Below are 12,533 nucleotides of genomic sequence, written 5' to 3'. Positions count from 1 at the left end.
GTTCACGAAGGTACACTTGGATGGAATAATTTTTTTCTTTTCTTTTTTTTTCTTTTGGTTTTTCGAGACAAGGTTTCTCTGTAGTTTTGGTGCCTGTCCTGGAACTAGCTCTTGTAGACCAAGCTGGCCTCAAACTCACAGAGATCCACCTGCCTCTGCCTCCCGAGTGCTGGGATTAAAGGCGTGCACCACCACCGCCCAGCTGGAATAATTTCTTTGGTCTGTCTTTCGGGACCTATCCAACATGAGCAGAAATCTACCTTCTTTGAAAAAGTTAACCCAATACTCAGCCTCCTAAATGCTGAGATTTTAGGCATTCACTTCCACACACAGTTGATAAGTAACTTTAAAGATATTGTACCTTTGTAGAAGAAACATAAGCTAGGGAATAATGTTAAAGGGAGCTTCAATTATATTTTTCAGAAGACTAAACAAAACACACTAAGATTTGCTATGTAGAAATTGGACACATTCAGGTGATAGTGGCACATGCCTTTAATCCCAGCACTTGGGAGGCAGGCAAATCTCAGTGAGTTCAGGGCTAGCCTGGTCTACAAAGCAAGTTCCAGAACAGCCAGGGCTACACAGAGAAACCCTGTCTTGAAAAACAAAAAACAAAACAAACAAATAAACAAAAAACTAAAAACAACCAGAAATTGGGCATGTGGATATGTCAGAGAATCTACACGCTTTTCAGTTAACTTGTATTTCACTCCCCATCAAACAGCTAACTGCATTTTTTTTTTTTTTTTTTTTTTGGTTTTTCAAGACAGGGTTTCTCTGTGGTTTTGGATCCTGTCCTGGAACTAGCTCTGTAGACCAGGCTGGTCTCGAACTCACAGAGATCCGCCTGCCTCTGCCTCCCAAGTGCTGGGATTAAAGGCGTGCGCCACCACCGCCCGGCAACTAACTGCATATTTTAAGCAACTCTCTGGCTAAAACCACATAAAAACAATAGAGTACCAGTAGGTCAAAAACAAATGCATCTCACATTATACAACCAATTAAAGAATGGGGACACTGAGCGGTGGTGGTGCACACTTTTAATCCCAGCACTCAGGAAACAGACGGATAGATCTCTGTTGAGTTCGATGTCAGCCTGGTCTACAGAGTAACTTCTAGGACAGGTTCCAGAGAAACCCTGTCTCAAATTACAAAAAACAAAACAGAAAGAAAGAAAGAAAGAAAGAAAGAAAGAAAGAAAGAAAGAAAGAAAGAAAGAAAGAAAGAAAGAAAGGAGGGAAGGAGGGAGGGAGGGAGGGAGGGAGGGAGGGAGGGAGGGAGGGAGGGAGGGAGGGAGGGAGGGAGGGAGGGAAGAGAAGGAAGGAAGGAAGGAAGGAAGGAAGGAAGGAAGGAAGGAAGGAAGGAAGGAAGGAAGGAAGGAAGGAAGGAAGGGGGGGCTACAGAAATGGTCTTAGGATCAGAGTTCACTTCCCAGCACCCATAACAACTGCCTGCAACTCAGAGGATCTGATGCCCTCTTCTAGACTGCACAAGCAACTGCACACATGCATGCATCCATAGGCACCTGCACACGTGCATACATTCACACAAACAATAAATAAAAGAATAAAAATATCTTTCTCACTCTCTTTTAACAAAGTAAGCACTCTTATCCAGTCTGACATAATTACTTCAGTGTCAAAAATACAGGGCAACCTGTTTTGCTAAAATGGTATCGAAGAGGCTGCAGAAAGGACCTAGTCAGTAAAGCGCTGAGTTCCATTTCCAGCACCTACACAAAAGCTGCATGTGGTGGGGCACATTTGTAAACCTCCGCTTGGGAGGCAGGGAGAGTCAGCTGTCTGGACAGTCAGCAGAGTCTAATCATCCCCTGGTCCTGACAAGAGACCCTATCTCAAATAACACGTGCATGGTCGGGCATGGTAGTGCACAACTTTAATCCCTGCACTGGGGATGCAAAGGCATGTGGATCTCTTCACACTCCACACCAGTCAAGGCTACACAGTGAGATCCTGCCTCAAAATAAATAAATATAACAAGTGGATACACAAATGTGATAACATATTTTCAGCTTTGAAACTCAAAATAAGATATGTTAAAGATAGATGTCTCAAAATGAAGCTATGCTAAAAACAGATGTATATTAAACAATGATTTTTCTTTAAAAAATCATTTTTAAAAATGATGTTAATCATTTAATCATATTAAAAAAAAATCAATGTTTGATCATTATGTGCTGTGGGATAACCTCTGTGTATGCTGTGAATATGTTTTATTACAACTGGTTAATAAAGAAGTTTCTTTGGCCTATGGCAGAGCAAAATATAGCTTGGCAGGAAATCCAGATATACAGGGAGAAAGAAGGCAGAGTTGGGGAGATGCCAGAAGCCGCCAGAGCAAAACGATGTACTAGAGAACAGGTAACACCAAAAAAATCACATGGCAATACACAGATTATTAGAAATGGGTTAATTTATATGTAGAGCTAACCAATAAGAAGCCTGAGCCATGGGCCAAGCCATTATACTTAATATTAAGCCTGAGAGTAGTTATTTATTCGGGAACTGGTGAGCTGGAGAGAAACCTCCAGTTACAACTGTTTTGTTTGTTCGTTCATTTGTTTTTTTAGATGAGGTCTTATAATGTAGCCCTGGCTGGTCTGGAGCTCACTATTTAAACCAGGCGAGGTTTAAACACACAACTCACTTGCCTCTGCCTCTCAAGTGCTGAGATTAAAAGTATACACACCATAACCAGCCTATGTGATCACTCTAATTGTTTTATAAGTCTAAAGATGAAATTTATATTCATAAAGCAACAGATTATGTCCATCTTCTCTTTAGCAATGTGTGTACTACTGATATTTTATAAAGTACTATGTTTTGAAGATGCAAGACCAAGAAAAGGAGCCAGAATAAGAATATATGGCCTGTTAAAAAATGGATATCTAGAATCCATTACTAGTGCATCTGGACGGGATGCCAACTAGAAGAAATAAATCAGCATATTTCAAATAGGGATCAGTAATTTACAAAACAGAAGATGAATGCAGAGATACACAAAGACATGTGTTGTATAACACATAGCCATTATGTAGGGTGCAAAGGAAGTCCTGAGTGAATTTTATGTGTTTTGACATGGGCACAGACTGTTGCAGACCAATTAGCCCATGGAAAACCGACAAAGCCATTTACCCATATGGGTCAGTCTAAAGAGAAATAGTAAAGCCTTTCTTGGAAGTCCAAGTATAGCTTATGAACAATGTGTGCCAAAACTAGACGCTATAGCTTCCTCCTCCCGGATATTTACAGCCTGATATTGCATATGTACAGAGACCTCCTACCCAAACTAGCCAGCCCCTCCCCCTGTGTGATACCTAATAAACACGCTGAGGTCCAGTTTGAAGTGTTAGGAGAGTGGAAACATTAGAGAACCCCACTTTACCCTAGCTTCAATGTACACGTGTCTGTGTGTCTGTCCTTAATCCCCTCACTTCCTCTAGCCAGGGTTTTAGGACCCAAGTCCTATTGGATGTGACACACTAGCACATGTGTGTACCACTGCAAATGTCAACAGCTTCTTATGGCCACACTGGAGAGCAAAGTAAGTGCTGGCAGCTCACAGTACTTGAGAGTTAAGTCGATAAGTATTTACTTAGTACTCCAAGACTGTCTTGATTTTATATGCTTTGGTGTGAGGTTATACGATACATTAAGGTACAAAAACCAGCTGTAATTTGTAAAGCACTTACTATGTGCCAGACATTATACTAAACATTTTTTTTTTTTTTTTTTTTCGAGACAGGGTTTCTCTGTGGTTTTGGAGCCTGTCCTGGAACTAGCTCTTGTAGACCAGGCTGGTCTCGAATATACTAAACATTTTTAACATAAATTACTTAAACTTTTATAACTCTCAAGGCATCCTATTTTAATTTTTCTTACCTTTATTTATTTGTATAGGTGTGTGTGTGTGCCTCAGCACACTAACTTACAGGAGTTGGTTCTTGCCTTCTACCATGTGGGTCTCAGGAATCAAACTAACATCACCAGGCTTGATGGCAAGAACATTTAGTTGCTGTGCTGACCCCTAATTCTGTTTTATTCTTTTTACGACTTCATTGTCCTAATTTATTTAATTTTGTAAGATTTATTTAATGATGTATAGGAGGGGTCTCTGTGCGTATGCATGTGAGTGCAGGTGCCCTTGGAAGCCAGAGGCAATAGGATCCCCTAGTGCTGGAGTTAAGGGAGATTGTCAGTCACCTAGCGTGGTGTTAGAACCTGAAATTATGTCCTCTTTAAGGGCAGTACCTGTTAGCCACTCAGCTGTGTCTCCAGTCCCATTCATTACTCTATTTTAGAGGACACTGACATTAACTGACTTGTTAAATATCACACACACCATCATTGTTGGAGTAAAAAAAAAAAACGGATATTCCAGACCTTTTACTATTCCATGATTTCAATAACTTCCACATGTGCCTACACACACATCACACACACAACTTTTCTATGACTCCACCTGGTAAGTAAAAGCAAATAATTTTGTTAAACATGACTATATTACAGATTACAATAGTTTTGATTAATCTGAAGATGAATGTTGAGAAAATAAAGTCTAAGCCTGTTTGGGAAAGTAGTCCTCAGCTTCCCCAAACACATATACAGTCATTTCACTCTCATCAGTTATTTTGGCATTAAAAAAATTAAGATTGGGCTGGAGAGATGCCTCAGAGGTTAAAAGAACTGACTGCTGTTCTGGAGGTCCTGACTTCAATTCCCAGCAACCACATGATGATTCACACCCATCTATAATGAGATCTGGTGCTCAGAACCCTATATACATAATAAATAAATTTTTAAAAAATTAAGATTAATATACTCCCCACCCCAATCTTGGTCAGATTCTCACTCACCACATCTGTTGACAGTCTCACAACACCCACAACTCACAAGACCCACCAATGGGCAAACTCAAGGTAATTATGGTGGTAAAAGGACTTAGTATATATAGGCCATAGGATCCCACTCCCTTCTGCATTTAGTCATTCATTTTCTTCATTCAACATAGTACTAAAGCAACTACTCTATGACAAGCCTCGTGCCAGATGCTAGTATAACTGTCAAGGGAAAGCAAGCAGGTTCCCCAAACTTAACATATATATATATATAGGTTTTTCGAGACGGGGTTTCTCTGTGGCTTTGGAGCCTGTCCTGGAACTCGCTCTTGTAGACCAGGCTGGTCTCGAACTCACAGAGATCCGCCTGCCTCTGCCTCCCGAGTGCTGGGATTAAAGGCGTGCGCCAAGCCGAGGCAGAGGCAGGCGGATCTCTGTGAGTTCGAGACCAGCCTGGTCTACAGAGCGAGTTCCAGGACAGGCTCCAAAGCCACAGAGAAACCCTGTCTCGAAAAAACCAAAAAAAAAATAAAATAAAATAAAGGCGTGCGTCACCACCGCCCGGCCAAACTTAACATATATTAAGAGTCTAACAGCATTCGTCAAGTAACACGTAGGCAGTTCTGAATGTAGGGGTATAGAGCAGATGAACCTCACCTTCCAGTTGACAAAGGAAGGCTTCCCTGAAAAGTGAAGAACACTCTTCAGGAAGAAGAAATTGTCTATGAAACGCCTTGTGTTAGGATGAAAAATAGAAGAATAAAAAAAAAACCCGCGCCGGACGGTGGTGGCGCACGCCTTTAATCCCAGCACTCGGGAGGCAGAGGCAGGTGGATCTCTGGGAGTTCGAGGCCAGCCTGGTCTACAAGAGCTAGTTCCAGGAAGGCACCAAAGCTACAGAGAAACCCTGTCTCAAAAAACCAAAAAAAAAAAAAAAAAAAACCCGCAGTGGCCAGAGAGACGTGCAGTAGGAGAAGTGCACTACGAAGCCTGGCAAGGAGGACCTTACCCAAAGCCTGCTGTTAGCCTTTGCAAGAAAAACAGTCTGCTCAAACCTGAGAAATCGGTCTCTGGACTCTACCACGGCACTGCCTGCCTTCCTCTACTGGACAGTCTGCTCAAATACAGCAGTCCCTCAGATGACTAGCAAATGCCGTGCGCGGAGGCTAGAGGCCGACTGCCTCCCTCTACTGCTTTCCACCTTGTCTTTTTGAGACAAGGTCTCTTTTTGGATCCAGAGCTTACCAAATGGCTAAGCTGGCTGACCAGCAAGCTCCAGAATCTGTTTGTCTCTCTTCCCACTTCTGCATCTGACTTCAGAGGATTTGAATAGAGGTCCTCATGCTTGCCCAGCATGCACTTCACCAACTAAGCCATCTCCCTTCCACATTTTATAATAAATATTTAACAAGAAAGTGCTTTGTATTTTACAACTTTTTTTTTTGTTTTTTGTTTTTCGAGACAGGGTTTCTCTGTGGTTTTGGAGCCTGTCCTGGAACTCGCTCTGTAGACCAGGCTGGTCTCGAACTCACAGAGATCCGCCTGCCTCTGCCTCCCGAGTGCTGGGATTAAAGGCGTGCGCCACCACCGCCCGGCTGTATTTTACAACTTTTATCAGCACTTCCAAGCTCCTTTTATTCAACATTTTCATTTGCAATGGGCCCTGCAAATTATGTAGGCAGCCCTAGTAAAAAAAAAAAAAGACAGTTAGCTCAACGACTTTGCTGAGCTTTCAGACCTAAAGGTCTCAGCCACTGAAGACCAGGGAACAGAATGAAGTAGTGCCTATTTAATCAGGACTTCTCTAGGCAAAGCAATGGAATCTGCAATTTTAACAGTCATCCAAGACTGATTATACACATTCTAAACTCTGAAAGGCTCTACTCTGAAATATTGTTATTTTAGAGCCAACTTGACTTCCCACAATTACAAGTGAATAGAGAAAAATCCCCATCTCTCTTCTATTAACTATTTCTCATTTGAAAGGCATTTTCTCTTTGTTGATAAAATTATGCTAAACTAGCACAATTACACAAATCTGTGAAAATAGAATAACCTGACCTTCAAAAGCAAAACTACAAATCCAGCCTTAGTGTGAGCTATGACACACTTACAGTTTTCTTTAAGGTAAAAGACATGATTTGGAATTACACAATATATATGTATATGTGTGTATCTGAACATTACCTGGTCCCCCCAAAATACATACAATTGCCAACTAAAAAAATTAATTCTGAGCCAGGTAGTGGTGGAACACACCTTAAATCCCAGCACTTGGGAGGCAGAGACAGGCAGATCTTTGTGAGTTCGAGCCCAGCCTGGTCTACAGAGTGAGTTCCAGGACAGGGTCCAAAGCTACAGAGAAAGCTTGACTTGAAAAAAAAAAAAAAACAAAACAAACAAACAAACAAAAATAGTTCCAGGGGGGTGGGGAGATGGCTCAGTGGTTAAGAGCATTGCCTGCTCTTCCAAAGGTCCTGAGTTCAATTCCCAGCAACCACATGGTGGCTCACAACCATCTGTAATGAGATCTGCTGCCGTCTTCTGGCCTGCAGGCATACACACAGACAGAATATCGTATACTAAATAAATAAATAAATAAATAAATAAATAAATAAATAAATAAATGTTCCAGGACAAGCTCCAAAGCTACATAGAGAAATTCTGTCTCAAAAAAAAAAAAAAAAAAAAAAAAAAGATAAAAAGGAAAAGCCACAGACTGTGTGTTGTAAAAGTCAGTGGAAAAGGTCAAAGCTTATTTAAACTGTTATGCAGAATTACATAAGAGAGAATGGGTCCTATAATTTGTGAGTCATAAAATATGTATATTCAACATCAAATTTTCACTACATTTAAGTAACCTGATTAAATTTGACATCAGGAAAACACTAAATGAAGAGAATGTTAGCATAGAGTATGGTTGGATTTACTCTCTAAAATATCTACCATCCTCTGGGGAAAAAAATGTTAAATTCCTCAAGATAAAGGCAACACCCTATACTGAGGGACTCTTACGTGAGCCAAATTAGGGTGCATGATGTGAAATTCCCAACAAATCAATAAAATTGTGCTTTAAAAAAAAAAAAGGTCAACAACCTAAAACTTTCTAAAAAAATTAATTTGGGAAGCATATTTAAATACTTCTCCAGGCATACATTTAATCCCAGCACTCAGGAGGCTGAGGCAGGGAGATAGAAAATTCAAGGTCAGTGTGGACTACACAGCAAGTTCCAGGACAGGCGCCGTCTCAAAACCAAATCGTGTTTTCCAGCGTATGTGGTGGTCCCAAGCACTTGGTGGCAAAAGCAGGCCAGCCTGATCTACACAGGGAGTTCCAGGCCAGTCAATGCTACAAAATGAGACCCTACCTCAAAACAACAAAAACCAACCTTTTTCCCATTTCCACCACGTTTTCAGAATCGATAACTTTACTTGTACACAGATGGCTAATTTACAACAACCCTTCATCATTCTAGCTCATCTACCTTCAAATTTACTTTCCAGCAGGTAACTTCTTAGTCGTGAATTAAGCAGTATTTACAGAAAACATCTATTAGCACCTTTCAGACAAAAATCATTCCTTATGCCAGATAATACCTTAACTTTTTTTTACATTTATTTTGTGCGTACTCACAAAGCTTTCACCCAGTGACCCACCTCACCAGCTCTCTTTACCTGTCACCCTGGAGGTCCAATACTTTACGTTCAGTACTTTATTCCATAACCTTAAAAGGCCTGATTACAAATGTACCACTACAGAAACTTCCCATCAAAAAAGAACATGTAACAGGATAATTAATATGCTGGTTTTCAGAAAGAACATGTTGAATAAAAAATTCAAAGGAATAAAGCTCATGCCTGTGATAACCAGCACTCTGAGGCTGATGCAGGACCACCAGAAGGTCAAGGCCAGCACGGGCTACCTACATAATGAGTTCTAACCTAACCTATGCTACAGAGTAAAGAGTTCAGAATTCTGAAATGGGGGTGTCTGGTGAACTGAGTTATGATCAGTCTCATCACTAATTTGCTTTGAATATCAGTTTCTCTCAACAGTGCAAAGCTGCTACAGGGATTCATAAGATAGGACCCAAACTCTAGCAATCGATGGAATATTAGTACCATTTTCTTACCCACATATAAACATTGTGATAAAAACCAGCCTTACCAGGACAGAAAAAGGATAAATTGCCAAGCACAAATACTACATTCCATGAGGCCAATGACGTACACCATCAAGTAACCTATCAACTTAAATACTAGAGCACTGCTGTGTTGTTTAATCTAATAAAAAAAAATACCCCTCCAGCACTTGGGAGGCAGAGGCAGGCGGATCTCTGTGAGTTCGAGACCAGCCTGGTCTACAAGAGCTAGTTCCAGGACAGGCTCCAAAACCACAGAGAAACCCTGTCTCGAAAAACAAACAAACAAACAAAAAAATACCCCTAACTCCTCAGAAATTTTCAGGTATTGTGGGGACGCTATATTTGGAGATTTTAGTAAACTTTTATTAAGCTTAAGTTTTTAATCCCAAATCTTTTAAGGATTTATTTATGAGTTTTTATCTGCATGGCCTGTAGATGTCAGAAGATGTCATTGGATCCCCTGGAAGCAGAGTCAAGGATGGTTGTAAGTCACCACGTGTGCTCAGGCCCAGGTCCTTGAGGAAGCCACAAGTGCTCTAACTCCTGAGCCATCTCTCCAGCCCCTCCTCTCACCTTCCAAAAGCTAAAGCATCTGATACTGTATATGGAGACAAAACTTGACGGATGGTACTAATAACAACGCTAGAATTGGTTCAAGCATTATTTTTAAACGTTTTAACATAATTTATTTTTTAATTATGTGTTTATTTCCATGTGTGGGTATGTGCATGTTAGTGCAAGTGCCCTGGAACTGGAGTTACAAGTGAATGGAACCACCTGACATAGGTGCGGGGAACCCACTCAGGTCCTCCGGAAGAGCATCATGTGCTCCACTGAGCCAGCTCTCCAGGCCCTAGCTAAAATTTTCCTAAACATGATGCTCAACACAACTAAGCTAAAAGAGTCCGGGTACCAAAAAAAAAAAAAAAAAAAAAAAAATCGGGCTGCATTCAATTCTTAGAAAGTCTAAATCATTTTAAGTTTTAAAAAAAGGACCTACAAATTTCAAAAATAATAATCTACAAACGCAGTTGTAATAATTTACAAAAAGAAAAATAAAAGAAATCAAGCTGAGTCAGCAAACGTAAGGCACAGTTTACTGAGTAATCGAACGAAGTTTATCCTTACTTTTGCTCCCTGTGTGGAATAGTGTTTATAATCCTGACTCGTCCTGCTCAAAACACCCTCATCAAACTATGTGAGACTTACGTTACCGAGTACCACAGAGTCAGCTTTCCAATACTCGAAACGCACACGGAGCTCGGTCCTGGACCAAGTTTGGCCCCAACGACCTTGGTCCTAAAGACTGGCCTCCCTCCTTCCTGCCGCTCCGCTCGGTCCACGTGCGGGCTGCGGTTACCCAGAGCTGCCTGCAAGTCAGGCAAAGAGCTAGGGGACCCGATGCACGAGGGAACGAGGGTTGCAAACAGCACCCAGGCTGTGCCATCCCTCCCCTAACAGGATCAACTACTCAGCGTCATGCACACAGTCCCAAGACTGTACCCTGACCCAACTCCTACGGGGCTCACCCCAAGCTCCCTCCCGTGCCTTGCTCTGCTACCCAGTCTGCTCAGCGCGGGATATACAGGGCGAAGCAGGAGGCACAGGAAACTCTCCATCCTACACCACTACACTCCAATGCCAGGCAGAAGACAGGGCGGCCAGGGAAGAGGAGAAGCTCTAGAAAGTAAGGGACCGAGACAGGAGGAAAGTAGGATGGAGAATCCTGCGCCACGCCACCACCACTTCAGGGTTCATCCCAAGGCCCTTCCCGGCCGCCAGGCCAGCGGACAGCAGGCCTGCCGCGGTCGAGCCAGCCGGAGTCCCACGGATCCTGCGGTTCTCGGGGCCCGGCGTTCTCACCATCAGAACTTTGGCCGCGTTCTCCAGCTGAGCGATCACTTCTGGGGGCCCCAGCGCAGCCGCCATCATGGTCTCTCTTCAATGACGCGCCATGCGCTGCATTATGGGAGCAGGCGCCGCGGCCGGCCAATCGCCGCCGCGACCCCGGCGCCTCTCGCGCCTCCGGGGCCGTCGCAGCCGCCGTCGGCGTCGCGCCCTCAGCGGTCTGACGGGACCGCCGAGTCCTGAGCAGCTGCCAGGAGAGAGAGGCGTGAGCCGGGTCGCGGCGGTGGGGTGAGGGCGGCGGCAGCCGGCACCGGACGAGGCCGGGCGGTTTGCTCTGTCAGCCGCGGCCGGGCATCCCGCGCTGCTCTGGGCTCTGCGCATGCGTGGTTCCCGGCGTGCGGCCCCCGCGGTCTCGAACTCTCGCCGCGCAGCCCATTAGGTGCGGGGCAAGGTACGGGTGTCCAGCCGGTGCGGTGCCCATCTTGTCTCTGGCATGGAGCAGCATCTCTTAGCTTTGGGAGCGCTCTACTGCTGCTTTCCTAAAGGTGCACCTACACCCAAAACTCAAGCGTTTCCTGCTCCTACTGTGAGGAAGGGGCATCCGACGATAAAATGCTTGGTTCTTTTCTTTCTGTCTTTCTTTCTCCTTTTCTTCTTTCTTTTTTTCCTCCGAGACAGGGTTTCTCTGTGTGTAGCTTTGGATATCCTGGAACTTGCTCTGTAAACCAGCCTGGCCTCGAACTCACAGAGACCTGCCTGCCTCTGTCTCCTGAGTGCTGGGATCAAAGGCTCTTTTTTTTTTTTTTTTTTTTTTTTTTGGTTTGTTTTCCTGAATCCACTAAGAGCTCGCAGCCACCAGCATTGTGCTTCAGGAGTTGATAATAGCAGTGCTAAGTATAGGTTCAGTGATGAAAGGCGCTTTACAGTGACTGCAGTGCGGTGCCCGTTCTTTAGGGCCTTTGTTGTTGTCGTTGTTGCTGTTTGTCTTAATTTTTCTTTTTTTTTTTTTTTTTTTTGTTTTTCGAGACAGGGTTTCTCTGTGGCTTTGGAGCCTGTCCTGGAACTAGCTCTGTAGACCAGACTGGTCTCGAACTCATAGAGATCCGCCTGCCTCTGCCTCCCGAGTGCTGGGATTAAAGGCGTGCACCACCATCGCCCGGCAATTTTTCTTTTCTAAGTCTGTGTCCAGGCACGTGCACCTGACATTAGCTGGTTCAGTGTTCAAAGGGCTGCCTGGGTGAAGTACTTGCATTGTTTTGAGCTGACTTCTCCCGGCTTTTTCCTGAACCCGCTACCAAGTGCCTTTTTTACCTTCTGGGGCTACATCCATTTGTGAGTTCCTTCTGTTGAAGCTTTTTGGTTTTCCCTGAGACTTTGCCTGTGTGTGTCTGCAAAAGAATTGTATTTTCTAATCATTTATTTCTTACTATGTTATGTGCCTTGGTGTTTTGGTTGCATGTATGTCTGTGTGAAGGTGTCAAATCCCCTGGAACTAGAGTTACAGGCAGTTGTGAGCTACTCTGTGGGTGCTAGTAACTAAACCCAGGTCCTCTGGAAGAGCAGCACCACTGAACCATCTCTCCACCCCCACCACACACACACCTTATTTTGAGACTGGCTTTCTCTATGTAACCCTGGCTGTCCAGGAACTTATTGTGTAGACCCGACCAGCCTCCTGT

At 43.5% G+C, this 12,533-nt stretch overlaps 1 protein-coding gene across 2 annotated transcripts in view; it reads right to left on the bottom strand.

Annotated features, from left to right (window-relative positions):
- Xpo4 (exportin 4) overlaps positions 1-11,175 on the bottom strand; it is a 94,992-nt gene extending 83,817 nt beyond the window's left edge. For both annotated transcript variants that reach the window (XM_057786165.1, XM_057786167.1), the window contains exon 1: positions 10,870-11,175. In XM_057786165.1, the coding sequence (XP_057642148.1) occupies positions 10,870-10,938 (69 nt within the window). In that variant the 5' untranslated portion in view covers positions 10,939-11,175. The remainder of the gene's footprint in view (positions 1-10,869) is intronic.
- Positions 11,176-12,533: the final 1,358 nt, after the last annotated feature.

This window comes from Chionomys nivalis, chromosome 12 (genome assembly GCF_950005125.1).
Source record: "Chionomys nivalis chromosome 12, mChiNiv1.1, whole genome shotgun sequence".
NCBI lineage: Eukaryota > Metazoa > Chordata > Mammalia > Rodentia > Cricetidae > Chionomys > Chionomys nivalis.
Note: the sequence above shows the minus strand (reverse complement) of the source record. Positions and strands in the feature narration are given on the sequence as shown.